The sequence below is a fragment of the Schistocerca piceifrons genome, chromosome X (assembly GCF_021461385.2).
Source record: "Schistocerca piceifrons isolate TAMUIC-IGC-003096 chromosome X, iqSchPice1.1, whole genome shotgun sequence".
NCBI lineage: Eukaryota > Metazoa > Arthropoda > Insecta > Orthoptera > Acrididae > Schistocerca > Schistocerca piceifrons.
In genome coordinates, this window is record NC_060149.1 from 509,690,132 (window position 1) to 509,708,913 (window position 18,782).

General features: G+C 37.4%; 1 protein-coding gene across 1 annotated transcript in view; it reads left to right on the plus strand.

The window, feature by feature from the left end:
* Positions 1-18,782, plus strand: part of LOC124721697 (WD repeat-containing protein 6) — a 292,998-nt gene that overhangs the window by 64,707 nt on the left and 209,509 nt on the right. Inside the window, exon 2 of the mRNA XM_047246781.1 lies at positions 15,217-15,388. Coding sequence (XP_047102737.1) covers positions 15,217-15,388 — 172 coding nt within the window. The remainder of the gene's footprint in view (positions 1-15,216; positions 15,389-18,782) is intronic.

An 18,782-nucleotide genomic window follows, 5' to 3' on the forward strand; every position in this document is an offset into this window, starting at 1 on the left:
GGCATTCCCCAAAGGATAGTTATAGCCTCTCCGCTCTTCCTAATCTGTATACCAAACGATTTGAGAGACGATTGGAACAGCTTTACCTTCTAGTAAAGTCATCAGAATATCAAAACTAATTGCAAAATTAGTTAGAGAGGATACGTCTGTGGCACGAAAAGTAGCAGTTGACTCTAAGCAATATAAGGTGAGATAAATCTTTTTGTAGGTGACTGTCAACGGCTTTTAAATATTTTGAGCCATCAGCTGTACAATTGCATGTTTGTTCCTTACAGGTTTCAGTTATCACAACCATCTTCACAGGCGAAAAAGTGTGTACATCAAAGGATCAAATATAAATTTTCGTCAAATATTGCCCAACCAAACGTTACACATACGTAACTATCATAAGAGTCTATCTGAATGTAGTCCATATAAACATACTGTACCTTGGCACTATTAAAGTAACCTGTACTTGCTGAAAACTTCACACTTAATAATTGTTAATGTTTTTTTTTAAAGTCAGATCATCCACATGAGTGCTAAAAGAAATCAGTTAAATTTCAGATACCCAGTAAACATCGCCAATTTAAAGGTTATAGATTCAACTAAATATCTAAGAATTACTATTACAAACAATGTAAATTGGAACCATGACATTGAAAATGTTATGGGGAAGCAGAATACTTAGAAAATGCAACATATCTACTGAAGAGACTGCCAACAATAAGCTTGTCTCTCCCTTCTGGAGTATTGTTATACAGTATGGAATCCTTATCTAATAGAATTGTAAAAGAAAATCTAAAAAGTTGAATGAAGGGAAGCTCTTTCCTTTGTCGTTAAACTGGGGACAGTGTCCAATAGATATGATAAGCATGTTGTGCCAGTCATTAAAACAAAGACTTATTGTGTTGTAATGAGATGCTTTCACGACATTTCAATCACCAGTTTTCTCCTTAGAGTGCAAGAAAATTTTGTTGACTCACACCTACACAGTAAGAAAACACCATTGTAATAAGAATAAAAGAAGTCAGAACTCACATGGAAAGATTCTGGTGTTCATCTTCCGACATGCTATACAAGACAGGAACAACTGAGTAGTAATCTCAAAGTAATTCTGTGAACTCTGCCAAACATTTAAGTGTGAATTGTAGAATAGTCATGTAGATTTAAATGTACATCTAGAAGGTAGACCTATATCATGTGGACTTCATTATATACAAATATTAAGAAATGATAGGTATGTAATTCAAACCACTGCAGCTAGACAAGTGACAAAACTGAAACTGCAGTAAGAAGTTGAGTGAATATTCTGTAGCAGATGTGTTACACAAAACCCTTAATTTTTGCCAGAAATTATGACATGCAGATACATATTTAATCTAAATCTTCTGGAACTTCAGAAAGTCAGCAGATGGAGTAAAGTGCATTATGACAAAGAATAAGCAGAACTCTGGAGGAAACGGGTACCTTTGTTTTGTCAGACTTATCCAAACATATTAAGGTAGGATAGATTCATATAAGGTTATGTCTGTGTATTCCGAATTCTCAGCAATGCGTTAAGTAGTAAATGGGAAGGTCATTTTGCTTGTGGGAATGTGACCAGACTGTATGCAAGCAAATGTAGAATGTTCATCTACCACCAGAATCCAGTGTTGTCAAATTGAAGACAATTCTTTTGGCATTATAGTAGATACAATGTAACTTTATACTGAAGTCACTCATGTGCACCAACTCATCAAGTGCTGTGACACTATTGAGGGAAAGTACCTGGCAGGTAATGTTGTTCTGGCCATTTCTGTCATTATCCAGAAACAGGACAAAGTTGAACCATTCTGCTGTGTGTCTCAGTACACTGAAATCTACAACAATCAGGTGGCACATGCATAAGCAGAAAAGTTTTTGAATAAATTACTGTGACTCAATGCACTATCTCTTTGCAGTCAGGTCAGTAATTTTATCGTTGAAAAGGATAGTCATGTACAGATGTGAGAGAGAATGGCTGAAAGCAAATGAGAATAAGCATTAGCTTGTTCAGCCAATCACTTGACTGTGGCATACCTTTTTTCGATGACTTAGAATAAATGAGACAATTCTCGCTCACCTCCATAAAAGGACACTGCCCACTAACTCCGGAATTCCTTCTGCACCCTGAAGAGACATCATTGTTAACATGTCTGCTTGCTGCAGTTTTTTTTTTTAATGAGACATACACAATCATAAAGTTATCCTATGATTGTACTACAGTGTCTCAAATTAAGGATATATATATATATATATATATATATCCTTAATTTGAGACACTGTAGTACAGGTTATGGCTTTGCTGTTGTTTGCTGTATACCCATAAACTTAATTTTCTTGTCTTCCATCATGTCACTGAGCAGCTACTCATCCTCATTTTGTCCTCCCACAGGGTTATTATGTAACTTACTGATGTTGAAAGGTAACTAATTTAATGTGCCCTTCCTGTTGTTTAGGTGCACTTGTTGGATTGTAATTGCAGCAGATCTTTGTCATGGCCTTCCAAATCTTTCTACAGTAATTCCAACATTAATTTCCAATTGCTTCCTTACTGCAGAATAGTAATTATGCTCCACAGACAAGACCAAGTCTATAATCTGAATTTAGTGGTCCACATTTGTGTATTCCATTAAGGCTATTCTATTCTATTAGAGTTTTCATACAGCAGAAACAAGGAACAAGGACTTTAAAAATATATAATATTGGCATATGTTACTTTAGCCTTAGGATAGCATTGTATTATAATGAAATGATCATGTGTTTAACCCTTCTTGACCCAGTTGGATGAGAGGTTTTACAGTTACATTAATTATTTATACTCAAGTGATCATCTGTTTCCATATCATTATAATGATTCACATTACTGTTGCAGAGACCATTTCCCTAACTTCAGATTACTTGATAAGTCACTGTGTCTCTTCGTTGAATGACAGTTGCAGTTGTACAGTTAGGAACTGTGAAGTAGCACTCTGCAACTTTAAAAGGATTATTTACTTCTAAATACCTTAAAGCCTTGCCTGTTATGAGAAACAAGTCACTGTTTTTTGAAGAAGGTAATATGAGATGATGTAAGGCTTGAGAACATATGTCATGCTTGTACCATTCGCAGGTGTATGGGAGTTACTTGAAAGTGCTTTGGTGTAGGGAAAATTCATACCATCAGTGCTACACTAAGGAATGACACTCTCACTACTGCTCCCAGGGAGATAGCCCAGGCAATGCTGGAGCACTTATGCAACATCACATAAACGTTTAGTTCCTTATGACTTATAAAAGAGAGCTGTGAATCTAACTGTAGTGAGCTGGAATCAACCCTATCTATGGCACACATGTCCTGCAGTTGTACAGTTAGCACTCTTTTGTTCTAAATACCTCTACTATTTCTTAAATAAACCTGACATTTTCATGTTATTATTTTTGCAGACAGTGCATTGAAGATTATTTTAGGTTTATGAAACATAATTCTCTATGTAGCGTATTGCTCGGTACTTCTCTGTGACATTCCTTCCTGCTTCTAGTGTTTTAATATCGTAATTGTGAATTAGATTGTTTAATGCTAAAAATTCCCTGTGTGATCTCTCTCTCTCTCTCTCTCTCTCTCTCTCTCTCTCTCTCTCTCTCTTGAGAAAATTATAAGATTACAAAGAAAAGAAATGGAAATACCGTGTGGCTAGAGCCTCCTGTTGGACAGACCATTTGCCTGGTGAAAGTCTTTCGAGTTGACACACTTCGGCGACTTGCGTGTTGATGGGGTTGAAATGATGATGATAAGGATGACACAACACCCAGGCCCTGAGCGGAGAAAATCTCCAACCCAGCTGGGAATCGTACCTGGGTTGTCAGGTATGACATTCCGTCACGCTAACCATTCAGCTACCAGGGGCGGACAGATTACAAGGACAAAATTGTTGACAAGTACACATCTTCAGGAGGTGAAATTTTAGTATGGCCAATAGACACATTTGTTCTTCCTCAGGCATGAAAGAGGATTATTCTTAGGAAAGTTAGAAAGGAGCAAAAGATCACTTAGACTCGAGGATGTTACAGATCTATTTATTGTGAGGACAAAGGTGTCCACCACATAGGAATTGAGAAATGATTTGTGAAGGTCTCATTCGTGTGTCAGGCAAAATAATGTTTAAAGAAAGTAGTGTCACAGGCTGAGAATATCCTACTGTTCTGACAACATGTAGGGTTCAATATGCCTGGATTTACTTCTAACATGAGATATAATACAAAAGCTAGAACCAGTATAATGCTCAAATTATGGGACTTTAGCAGTGAACAAACATTCCACAGAAAATTTATATGAGTATGGTTAAATGATCATTTAAAAGGAGAAGACCACAATAAACATTTCTGCTACACAAAGCTGAAGCTGTGTTCTCAGACCATTTTACTCAGAAGAATGGAGTACCACAAGACAGCATTTTAAGTAACATGTTGGTTGCTTTTCCTATTATCATGGAGCTTCTTGCAAACCTAGTTCAGTCATTATTATTTGTGAATGATTTGGAAATTTCTTTCCCTTCTTGCCTCGCAGCACTTGATTGTCACTTTGAGCTGACAAGTAAAACACTAGAAGAATGGGCAAAGACTACAGGTCTTAGATTTTATAAAAAAATATCAGTATGTCTGCATTTTAAATATATTTTTAGTGTGCCTAAATTGCAACATAAAGAGACCACCCTTAATCCTACACATTCTGTAGACTTCCTAGGCTTTGTATTTCACCATGCTTTTGCATTTAAATGATTTTTAAAAAAATTATGTGATTTTGAAGGCAAGATGGACTGGTTTTGTTTTTTGACAGTGTAATGAAACCTTCATCAATTTGCAGTTAAACAATGACTATAAAGTAAGCAGGTTGACATGCCCTTTATGCTTAGGAATTCTTGATGGTGATCACTGTCTGGACATCATATTGGTTCACAGCTTTTCTGGAAGGGTTGTGGTTCAAATCCTGATCTGACCATCCTCATTAAGTTTTTTGCTGTTTTCCTAAACTGCTTAACACAAATTCAAGGATGGGAAAAGGATACAGAGAAGTTACCTCCCCAAGCCAAGCATGTGCTTCACTTCTAATGATTTTGTACTTGATGGGATGTTAAACTCTAGTCTTCCATCCTTCCTTCCACAACTTACTGTCACAACTACTGCTAGTGATTGGTCTGCTAAGTGGTTATTCCACAGCAGTCCATGGGCCATACAATCATTTTTATTGTGACAATAGGAGTGCCATGAAGAGCTTGGTGTAGAAGATGTTATTATTATTACATTTTCATATAATTTACACTCTCGTGTTCCGTAGCTCCATGTTTTATTTTTCTGGTTTTTTGTGTGTGTGTGTGTGTGTGTGTGTGTGTGTGTGTGTGTGTGTGTGTGTTGTGACAAGTTATATAACACTTTGTCCCTAACAAAGATATCCAACTGAATATATATTAAAAATCCAGGCTAATTCTGTACATGACATACCTCCTCAGTCTTTTTTAAGAAAAAATTTAATGTTTGTTTCCCTTAAGTGATATTGGCACAACATTGTGCACTGATGACAGCACTGTTGTTGACCTGAAACCTAAAGCACAGCCACCACCCAGCTGTGTATTTATAATTCCAATCCTTTTCAAGCTTCAATTTTTTAGTTTTGTGAAATTCTACTTGTTATTTTCTCCACAGAGCTTCCATTTTCTGCCACCAAACTTCCTAAGTACCTAAAAGAGGTTGCTTGATCCATAGTACTTTCTTCCATAATGATTTGATGGAATCATCATGTCTGCTGTGTCTCATCAGTTTGATCTTTTTAATATTTATCCCCATTCAATATTCTTTTCCCACTTGTACAATCCCCTCCATCATAAACTGTAGTTCTTCTTCTGATTCTGCCTGATGATCTGCATATTTAATTGTCTGTACCCCTTCTCCTTCTGCTATTATAATCCTGCTTTTTCTACTGATTTTTCTGTTAGTGTCCTGTCATAATACTGAAAAGCATTTTTGAAAAACAACACCCATACCTGAAACACCTTTTCCAATGCATGCCTGAACTATTTCTCCATTGCCAATCCTTATTACCACTTTCTTTATTGTGTGGGGTTATTTTGTAAATCTTTTGTGCTTGAAGTCCACACCACCATATTTTAAGATCTTCCTGAGGATACACCAGTCCATCCTATGAAATGTCTTTTCCCAATGAACATCACATATGTCCATGAGCAACCAGCCAAGCCTTCACAGGAATAGCACTAAGTATCTACAGTCAAGTGACTTACCTGGCATAGAGGTAATAAATTACACACACAAACCTTCACCGTGAACCAGTCAGTCTATTAGTGAAAAGTGTATCAGACTCCCGGCAATAGTTCCTGAGATTAACCTCCACATGCAGATAGAAACACATATCATCTTCCTTTTCTTTTCCTAGTCATATGAGTTTTAGGCATACATTGTTCTGTAATCTTTGCATCCTTTGCCAATGTAATGTTATGGTAAAGGGGCTAGGGTAGTTTTAACTAGACTTTCTGGCCAAAACGCCTTGTTATTGATCTTATTAGTGTGACTGGTTAATAGGATATTATACTGTTTCCGAACACTTTTAGAGCTTCAGTTAGTATTTAATCACAGCTGACTGCTTTCCTCTTTATTAAATCTTTAATGGCATTTTCTATTCCACATCTCAATAGCTTTAGTCCATGGTCTATGTCATCACATTCCAATTCATGTCGCAATCTTATTTGTGAGTGATCTCATATAATTCTTCAACTAAGGCCTACTTGTTCCATACCATTTTCTTTTCCTCTATACATGCTGTCATCTTTTCAATTTTATTTAGTATGGCCCGTTTACTAACTTTTCTTGGATCTTTGATTTTTAGGTTCTTAACTACCCTATACATTGCTTGTAATACACCTTGCTTTTCCAGTCCTTCAATCTCATCGCACTGGGTTTTCATACATTCTTATCTAACCTGACCAGATAATCTTAATTCATTGTTCAGCTTTCTATACAGTTCTTTTTTCATTATGTAGAATGGTCATTCTTCCATTTCCTATGTTCATCAATACCTGATGTAATTTTTCGTTTCCTATTCTTTTCATTCTCTACTTCTCCAGTTTCTTCTTCAAATGGTTTCAGAATTATGTTTTTAGTTGCATTCCATTTTTCTGGTACTTTCTGCTGAATTTTCCACTTTGTTTTCAGTGGTTTCAGAGTAGTCTTTAAATCCTCCTGGAGTCAGGTTACGACCATCCCATTTTCTTTCAAGTTGTTTTCTTTTAAAATGCTTAGCCTTGTTGACATGTCTGCCACTAGCAAATTACATCTGTATCAGCATTTGATTCAGGGAAGATTTTCACAATTTTTGAACTATTTTTATTTTTATTTTTTGTTGGTTGATGGTGGTTTTTAAAACGTGTTTGTACAGTGATCAACTTGATCTTTCGAGTGACTGAGAAGCAGCACAGGTATTTCCATTTTGAAGAAGATATGTCAGACACATATCACTTATGAAAGTATCTCACAGTACCACTGAATGAGCTTTATTTTGTTTATCAGAAGATGGAGAATTGCCTCCACAGAAATTAACATTGATTCCACAAGCTTCAGTTATATTTAATTTGACTTTCTCTTTTCATCCATGACGTCTTGCAGGGGCAGTAAATTGGGGTGCTCAGATTGATGCATTGTTTGTTGACTTGTTCAATACAGTTCTGCGCTATCAATCATCACTTAGTCCACAAAATAAATGTGAACAAAGTATCAGATAATCATTGTGACTCAACTGAAGGCTTTCTGTTAAGTAAGACTCAGTAGACTGATGACCATAGATGTTAAGTCCCATAGTGCTCAGAGCCATTTAAACCATTTAAGACTCAGTATGCAGTTCTTAATGGCAAGATATTGTTGGGTGTGAAAATAGATTTGGGAATATTCCAAGAAAGTGTTACTGGATTGTTTCTGTTCACAATGTACGTAAATGATCTGTGGATAACATTAGGAGCTCTGAGTGGCTGTATGCAATTAATGCTGTTGTGTATTGGGAAGTTGCAATTCCAGAATATTCTGATGAAATGCATGAGCACCTGCAGAGGCACAACACTTAGTGCAGGAAGTGGCAGCTAGCCCTCAGAGTAAAAAAATGTAATCTTTTGCAAATTGAAATAATTAAGTGGAGATACCATTAATTTTATGGTTGCACCAATTACTGGGAATAGTCACCGCCAAAGAATATCTATGAGTGTGCATCCATAAAAGTTTAATCCTTTTACTACCATTTTTTTTCTTTTTTTTCCATAATGAAATATATTAATGTTTGTTCGTAGGTTTACCCAGTGAATGTGCATCATGATGATGGCACGTTGTGCCATCAAAAATTCATTCTACAATGATCAATCAACATAGTAAGTGTCCCAGACAGATGAGTAAAAAAAATAAACACTCAAGCAATGGTATCGAAAGCTATGTCACATACAGACAAAATATATTTCTGCCTAACATCTAAATTGCCTACAAAAATTTCATTTCAGTTGCTTCACCTTAACTTTTTGACTATCACTGTGATGTGTGTGTCCCATGATAGGTTATTAGAAAATTAATGGGAATTTTCTGTATGTTATTACTATGTATTAAAGTCCAACTGGTAAAGGGAAGCCTGCTAATGGTTTGCAGAACTTATAATTATAGTTTCATCTGTAGGTTGTGCAGTATTAGGATTTTATTGTTAACCCTCAGCTCCACTCTGTAATTTCTCACTGAATTAGTTCATGCCTGCAGATAAGCAACCCAATTAACAGAGACGCAAAGTAGGCTACTGCCACATCTTCACATACAATTCACAACAATGAATTGCACACACTTATTGATGTTTCCACCACACAAATGATGCCTGTAGTGACCATGTGTAATGTGAGTTAAAACCCTAGAGGGATGCTCTATCCACCAATATATGACTGTTTTCTGCGTATCTTGTAGTTTTTATACACTACTTTTCTGAAACCCAAGAGGTACTTCCGAAAAACCATGTTTGTCCCACCCCTCTCTGCATTGGAAAATGACACAAAGTGAAATATTTTTTTCATGTTGTTGCTTCTGACTATGGCATTAATTAAAGTAAATATTCATAACATCTTTGTTTGAAAGGCTCTCAGCCATGCATTTAAGCCAGGTCAGGGGAAATCCCACACTGTCTTAAAGACAACAGCAAGTCCAAGACATTGCGAAGCTCCCCTAATTCCATTGACCATTAAGGATGAGAACTAAGCAAACCATTAATGCCCAAGTGGACACTGATTCTTATGCCAGCCTTATCCAGATAAATTTTTTCTGCACTGCCTTGATGTAAATATTCTAAAATTGATCTAGCAGAGGGACATTTTCAGTTGCTTCTTGATGAAGAGACAATAAAGATTTTAGTTTTCAACTTGCCATTTGGACTTCATCAATATAATTGTTTGCGTTTTGGCATGGCTAATGCCCCTGCCATATTCCAGAGGTTTCTTAAACAGAATATTGCTGGGATCCCATATTCTGTGAATTAGCTCAATAATATCCTGGTCATTGGTTGCAGAACAGAACAGCATTTGCACAGTCTACATCTGGTTTTTGAAGCCCTTAAATAGAATTGCCTTAATTGTAATTTTCCCAAATGCACATTCTTTCAACCAGAGGTCACTTGTTTAGGCAATATCTCCAGAGAAGAGAGACTTCAGCACATCAGAGAATATGTAGAGGCATGTTCAGAACATGCCTGTGTCTAAATCTGCTAAGGACCTTTGAGTATTTGTAGGAAAAGTGAATTACTATGTGTGATTTATTCCTCCATATCCTACCCACTAAATCATAAACACAACAGATACACATAACAGAGGCTTTAGTCATAATTATATATTCTCCTTCACTATTTACAACAGTCTGCCAAAGCTGGGGTAAGTTTTCGATTCTGCAACTGTAGAAATCATTTGAGTTTGAGTGTCTCTTATATTGGGTTGATGCATAAGTTCATAACATTTTTTCCATAAGTTTAATAAACACAGCAGATGCACATAACAGAGACTTTAATGGTCAATAATATACTCTGCTTCACTATTTACTACAGTCTGCAAACACTGGGGTAACTTTTCAATTCCATGAGTGTAGTAGTCACATGGTTTTGAGATGAACTTGTTGAGCCATGTTTGGAGCACATTTTCATCCAGAAAGAAAGTTCCTTGAAGGTTGTTCCATAGGGCACAAAAAAGGTGAAAATCTGAGGGCACAGGATCAGGTGCATAATGTGGACGAGGAATGACTCCCCAACCAAACTCCTGTATTGTTTTTTGTCAGTCTATCAGAATGTGGGCAGACGTTATTGTGCACCAGATGTACAATGTTATCTTTCATGGATGCAGGCAGGTCTTTGTACAGAGTGTTGCTGCTTTATTTAGGCTCAACTGTTCCTTTCTTCTTCTTATGCTAGCATAAAGACACCATTTCTGATCACCAGTAATGATATGGGATGGGAATGATTGAGGGTGTTCATGAGCAAATTGATGATGAGCATGCAGAGATGCACATATGGCCACCTGCTGATGTTAGTGATTTTGGCTTAGAGCATGTGGTAGAGATACACCCAATTCTTGAACCTTCTGTGTTGCATGCTAATGTCACATGATGGTGGAATGATCACAGTTCATCACCTTTGCCAGTTCCTGAGTATACTGACTTGGATTGTTGTGGGTTAATGCGTTTAAATGATACTCCTCAAACCCCAAAAGTCTTTCTGAGTGTGGAGAGTCACCAATGTCAAAACAATCCTCCATAAAATAAGAAACCCCTTTTCTTGTTGTGCTCTGTCCAATGGCATTATTCTCATACTCAACACAAATGTTTCTGGCTGCCTCTGCTGCTGTTGCCCCTCTGTTTAACTCAAACAGAAGAATGTCAAAAATGGCACTCTACTTGGCACTCCTTTTCTAGTGTCCATAGCTCTACTCACTGTCTCCATATGAGAAAATGACAGTATGTAAATTCAAATAATAGCAGTGAACTACAAATAAAAAAGGACAGTCGATAAATAAATGCATAGCGCCCAGAATACCACCATGCAAAACAAGAACACTAGGAACTTAATGCATCAACCTAATAGTATTTCACCTTAGCAACATTAATATCCCCTGCAAATCACAGTTTGTGTTTCAGAAGAGATGCCCTACTGAGAATCCGATTTACATGTTCACTCATCAAATTTTACAAGCATTAGCTAACAAAATAGCACTGGTTGGTATTTTCTACACTCTATCTAAGGCATTTGATTGTGGGAATCACAGTATTCTCCCATATAAATTGAAGTTTTATGGGGTTGATGGTGTAGCCAGCCAATGGATAATGTGATATCTAACCAAAAGAATGCAAAAAGCTGTACAGTAATGCAACCAATGTAGTCTGGGAACATAATTCTGTCTGGGAAGAAATCATGTAGGGGGTTCCCCAAGGCTCAACCTTGGGTTCACTATTGTCCCTCAGATATGTCAACAATCTTCTGTCTAATATACAAGAAGCAGAATTAGTTCTTTTTGCACATGACACAAGTATTGTAATCAGTCCAATCATACATACAGAAACAGAAGAAATGGTAAACAATTTTTAGTTGCATGTCTGGATGAACAGACATGGTCGACGATAGACGGCCATCCAATATTACTTCGAAATAAATTCGCTTAATGCAGATAACTTGCCTTTGGCTGTGTTAGGTGTAGATGTACTACCTACTGGTGACATAAAAAAATTTGTGTCAGACTGGAACTTGGACCCGTATTTCCCACTTATTGTCAGCAGTCTTCTTAACCATTAGATTATCCAAGCATGCCTCCCAGACTGATCCAAACTTCCATATGTCACACTGTCTACATCCCTATACAACAGTCACCTGCATTCATCACTGAATGCTCGCAGCTATACTCTGTATTCATTCACCAGTGATAATGAGACATACAGAAGTTTGGGTAGGTCTGGGAGGGACACCTGGATAGCCTAACAGTTAAGGCAACTGCTTGCGATAAGTGGGAAATCCAGGTTTGAGTCCTGGTCTGGCAAAAATTTTCACTCGTCACCAATAGGTAGTACATCTGTACCTAACACAGCAGAAGTCAAAAAAGTTATTAGCATTCAGTGAATTTATTCTGAAGTAGTATCGGACAGTTGCTTATCATCAACAATGTCTATTCATCCAGATAGGCAAGTAAATATTCCATACTGAGGGAGGCCTAAGATGATAAAATCATAGGTCTCAATTCCTCTTAGTCTTGTTCTGCCATCTGTTGAAATCCTTACATTTGGATTAATGGCCACCATCACCCTCAAAGTAGTTCCCATCTGCACATACACACTGGTCCAAGCACTTCTGCCACTGGTCAAATGTTTTCTGGAAGTCCTGTTCTTTGAAGGTGTTTATCACCAACAGTGATGCTTCTCGAATCCTCTCTACAGTGTTGAACCGACGCCCTTTCAACTTAAATTTCAGTTTTGGGAATAGCGCGAAGTCGCAAGGTGCCAAATCTGGCGAGTACGGTGGGTGGGGTACAAGTGTCATGTTGTTTTTTGTCAAAAAGGTCCTGATGAACAAAGATGTGTGGCAGGGCGCATTGTCGTGATGCAGGAGCCAGTTCCCTTGATGCCAAAGTTTGGGCCATCATTGCCGCAAGTTTTCATGGAGTCATTGCAAAACATCACAGTAGTATGCGGAATTCACTGTTCGGTTGGGTAGGATGAATTCTTTGTGCACAATTCCCTTGGTATCAAAGAAAACGATGATCATGCTCTTCACTTTGCTCTTCACCTGTCTCGCTTTTTTGGGTCTTGGAGAGCCTGGGCTCTTCCACTGGGACGATCGTTGCTTTGTCTCTGGGTCATAACCGTAAATCCAGCTCTCATCCCTGTAGCACTTTTCCCAAGATTCACACAGAATTTGATACACAGGCGCTGTTCTGTTTGCGGATCCATCGTAAAATCGCCACACACCAAACACAGAGTATTACGGAAATTACTGTTGACATACAACACATCCTCCCAGCTGACTGCCACTCCGCACACTGACTCATCAGATATGCAGCTCTTGCCACCTGGCAGTACAAAGATCTACTACTCCTACTTTCCAGATGGCAGCAGCAGTCCTGAAAATTTTGGATTCCACCTTTTAGTTCAGCCATATTTGCACTCAGAATCACTGAAAATCGTGGGGAGAGCTAAATCTGTAAGTTGACATATTTTGCATATTTTCTTTGAATAATGTCATATTGAAAAATGTTCTGGAGTAACTCATATTTAAGAAAGTAAATCTTCATTGCTCAAAAACATGCTGTAAGAATAATATGTGGTTCTCACCCATAATCATCTTGTAGACATCTGTGTAAGGAGTTGTGCATTCTGATTACTGCTTCACAGTATATTTATTCCCTCATGAAATTTATTGTAAATAATCCACTAAAATTCAAAAAGAGCAATGATGTACATGATTACAATGCCAGAAGGAAAAATGACTTTCATTACTCCACATTAAGGTTTTATTTAGCACAAAAGGGGTACAAACTGCTGCAACTAAAAATTTTGATCACTTTCCGAGTGATATAAAATGTCTGACAAACAGCAGAGTAAAACTTGAAAACAAACTAAAAAGTTTCTCCTTGACAACTCCTCTTGTTCCATAGAATAATTTCTGTTATTCTAATGTGTAATAGGTGGTGCACAGAAATTGCTAACTCACATCTGTACACAAAAAAAACAGCCCATAAATGTTTAGCATGTAGCCACGTTTACAAATTAATTTGCGATGTGAATGTAAAATGACTCATTCCACGCCATTACAATTTATCATGCAACATGATCCATGGAACATGAAACTAACAAACTGAATCATCATATTGTGGACATTCCTGTCCGGCACCTTGGAAACAAAGTGTATCGCCGTGAACAATGCATGGTACTGCCGTGGGTCTGCAGAGCAGTCTGGTGGGCTGTCACTGAATGGAACTTGTGGAACACTTTAGAGTCTGTTACATAAATCCACTGCACTGTATTGCTACAGCTCTGGGCAGCATGAGAAATGTCAAAGTGTGCTGAAAAAGTTTGTTGCACTGTGTGTGATATTCCAAGAGCACTAGGACTAAGTGACTCACATTACTTCAAATGTTAAACTTTTTGTGTATGATTTACTCCCCCCCCCCCCCCCCCCCCCCCCCACACACACACACACACACACATGTGAAGAACTGAATTTTTGACTCAACCCATGCAAATCCACAATAAAAGAAGCGTAATTTATAGCATCTGATGTATGGGGTTGTAAGAATTCCAGCTGTGCCACTACCACATGTATTTTGTTGAAAAATTGATCAGATGGAAAAGGGAATAGGTCAGACAACATTAACCTGGATGGATCAGATAATGGGGTTAACTTTTGAACCAGGAATATAACTGTGGATTTACAGACAACAGAAAGTCCCATGAACAATCTGGCCATTTGATATCGCTTGCCAGATAGTGCAACATGAGACGTTTCTGATATACTTCTCAGTTTTTCTGAGACTGGTTAAATGGCTGAAATGACAAGAGGGCTGGTAGTACCTGTGACTTCTGCAGCATTGAACTAGTTAGATATTTGACCCAATTCCTGATGCTGGTTTAATTGTTCCTGTCAATGCTCAAAGAATTTTGCATCCATGGTAGCAATTGGTGTTCCAAACTGGAACCACCTCATTGCCTGTGTTATTACCTTCACTTTAAGACCAACAACATTTATTGAACGCAAATGGACTTCTGTAACAACAGATTAAAATTGTCTATTAGTCCATGGAAACAAGCAAAAATAGTTCTTGATAGGAATTAATATAAGTCATAGTTCCAGATAAAAATTCATATGCAATAGTGATTGAACTGGATGTAAGCCTCAGCACTACTAGCTCTTTAGTACAGTTGTAGAGACTAAGTCACATAATATCAGCTGGAAGAGTGTCTGCTGCCATGCGGCTTATGTTTGCCCAACACAGAAGTTCATGTGACAGGTTTGAGATAACACCAATGTTCTTGCTGCAGACACTCTCACTGTATGTTGGCTATGTGAAACGTATTAATATATCTGTGTCTCCTGTTTGCTTGTTTGGCAAGTTTAGTAAAATAAGCAACAGTGCCAGTGTTTTCCATATTTTTACTTCTGTATCCTGATCTTTTATGACTTTTATGTTGCAGGAACTGGACCGTGGTTCAGTATATATAATGCAGAGACCTCAGAATGTTTATTAAATTGTTTGGTCTTCCATGGACAGAGGATTCACGGTATAGTTCCACAGTCAGATGAAAGAATTGCTATTTTTGGTGGAAGACAAGTTGTTTTTCTTCACTTAAACCTGAATTTTAAAGAGTGAGTACTCTAACAGGATTTTAGTGGATTTGTATGCATATATATTTCAGCCATATTTGTATTATTACTGTTATTGCAATTTCTATCCAAATTAATAATGGGAAAATTAATGGTGGGATTCACCATTATAATTAAGGTGTTGATCAGTTGTAAACAAATAAAAAGACTGAAACATGATTAATTTTGCTTGGAGGCTACATCTGGAGTGTGCATTATGGATTGCAAAAGCCAGGTGAGCATGCCTCTGATGGGTGTCCAGCAGCATGCAAAGGTGGCATGGCATGACAGGGCAGAGCAGTGAGGCTAGGAGCCTGCATGTCCTCCTGTCAGATTTGAATGCTCTGGACATGATGTCAGTTCCACCCGGAGGTGTGCACAAAGGGTAGGTTTATATTGTTCACATTTGAACCTGTGCAGGGCAAGCAATTATAGATACAGAAAAGCACAATATGTCATGTTAAAGAGGTAGTGAAGATGATTCTGTTGATATGCAGATACACACTCGAGATAATGGGTGTGGAAAGATATAGTGCTGAGAAGATTTGTTTAACTGAAATCCAATAAATAATTAATATCATTTACTATCAATTTCTATCACTTATCAATGCGCATTGACTGCATTAGTCACATGTTTCATAGTGTAATTAATTAACCTGTGAGAGGCATTTGAACTGAACTTTTAATTAAAATTGGCATGTCATTTTATCCAAGACAGTAATAGCATGACACTTTATGTTGCCAGATGAGATTACACATCACCTATGACATTTAGTTTGTAAGATTTACATTTTTGTCATTTTTAATTGTTTATAAATCAACTAAGTTTTGTCCATAATTCAAAATTGATTAGAGTTTTGTTAATTCTGATTGCAGCAGTGGAAAGAGTAGGCAAATTCTTGTTAGACAGAGGTGCCTTACATATTTGTATTTATTTATTTATATATACTGGATTAGTGAAGGTATAGAGATCATAAACTGTTTTGATGACTGCTGCTAAGATTTGCAATTTTGTAAAAATTAATTTGTAGGCAAACTACTGCTCATAGAATTAAGTGTAAGATTCCAGTTTTGTTTAGATTTTTAGCATGCATCTAATTGCACACAGAGATTTTCAATTACATTTGTATATAAAAAGTTGTAAGAGAGTCTGGTGATAGCATGAAGTCATTAAGTGAGGCAGAGGCTTGGATTTTCGAGGGAAGGGTGCACTGAGGACCTAAGAGGGTGGTGGTACTCTTTCTTATTGGTTGGGACAAACTGGCAGATGCAAGACCTATGCTAGTTTCAGCAGTGATGTGGCCACACACTTTACAGCGATACCAATTGTTGCATCATCAGTCGTGACTCTTTGGAATATTTTGTATCAGTTCAGTGGGACCTTAGAGATATTCTGCAGTGCACAGAACTTTTTTTTATTTCTGCCGGTTGTTCATCAGGACTTGTATTTTTGTGAATTAAGACAATTTGCCTTTTAGTTATTCGCACTGAGTCTGATTTTTGACTTAGTTTGCCAGTGGAGACTTTTGATTATTCTTGTCATGTATTGGCACTTACTGTTATTGCACGGTTTGTCAGTTAGACTACCATTTATTTATGTTGATGTGGAGTTTGACCTCAATTAATTTTAGCTGTGAGTGTTGTCTGTCTTTTACAGCTATTTTATTTCTACAGTATTTTTCCCCACATCTATTTGGAGGCTTGAGCTAAGCTTAAGTTCACTTAAATATGTAGAGTTTATTACCAGTCTGTGAAATTTTTTGTGATATTAAGAATAATAAACTTTATTTGGTAAACATAATTGATGTGCACACATATATACAAGTGTGGCTACATTGTCATGGCCTGATACTGCTAAAATGACTTTGTACACCTGACAGCACAAAAACTTACAGTGGAAAATTGCAGCCACAGTCAAAGGCTGCTACAGCACTGCTATGAATGAAATGCGACATACAATTTTGTGGATTGCATCAAGATCACATGGAAAAGGAATTATTACTTGGAATATGACACCAAAATTTCCCCATTTGTTTTCTGTACCTTTTCGAAGAAGACACAAAAGCTTTTCTGCAAATAAAATATGCTATTATTAACTATAGGTACAAATATTATAGATATATACACATGTCTTATGTGGTGTTAGATCGTGTTTGCTTTGTGCTGAGTGTCAGTAAGGCATACCTCCCTCAATTGCCCTCCTTTACTTTTATGACTAGTATTGTACACTATGTCATGGGATTTGCTCCTGTGTCTGAGTTGTGGAACTGGATTTGTGATTTACTGTCAGAAAGGTTACAGCTCACAGCAATTGGTATAAGTCCTCTGGTGAAACAGAAGTAATATCTGGAGTCCACCAAAGAAGTATTATAGGCTCTCTACTGTCCTTAATCCATGTGAACGACTTAGGACACAACCTGAGCAGCCATCTTAGATTGTTTGCATCTAATGCTGTCATTAACTATCAAGTAAAGTCTTCAGAAGTTAAAAACAAATCGCAAAATGATTTAGACAAGATATCTATGTAGTGTGAAAAGTGGCAACTGACCCCTAAACAATAAAAAGTGTGAAATACTGAACATAAGTATTAAAAAATCTGTTAAGTTCAGTTATGTGATACATTTTATAAATTTAAAGCTTGTAGGTTCAATTATGTATCCAAAGATTTCAATTACAAACACCTTAAACTGGTGCCATCACATAGAGGGTATTGTGGGGAAAGCAAACCAAAGAGTTCATTTTGTTGGCAGAACACTTGTAAAATGCAGAAAATCTACTGAAGAGGCTGTCCATCGTCTTCTGAAGTACTGCTGTGCAGTATGGTACCCTTACCAGATAGAACAGATGGAGCATATCCATAAAGTTCGAAGAAGGGCAGCTCATTTTTATTATTGCATAATAAGGTAGAAAATGTCACAGGTATGATATCTAAGATCAGCTGGCAATCATTAAAACAGAGGCATGACAAGATCTTTACATGAAATGTCAATCACCAACTTTCTCCTCCGAACACAAAAATATTTTGTTCATTCTCACCTATGTAGACAGAAATGACCACATTAATAAAATACACTGAAGAGACAAAGAAACTGGTACTCCTGCCTAATATCATGTAGGGTCCCTGTGAGCACGTAGAAGTGCTGCAACACAACATAGCATGGACTCAGCTAATGTCTGAAGGAATGTTGGAGGGAATCGACACCATGAATCCTGCAGGGCCATAAATCCATAAGAGTACGAGGAGGTGGAGATCTCTTCTGAACAGCACGTTGCAAGGCATCACAGATATCCTCAATAATGTTCGTGCCTAGGGAATTTGGTGGCCAGCGGAAGTTTTTAAACTCAGGAGAGTGTTCCTGGAGTCACTCTGTAGCAATTCTGGACATGGGGGGTGTCG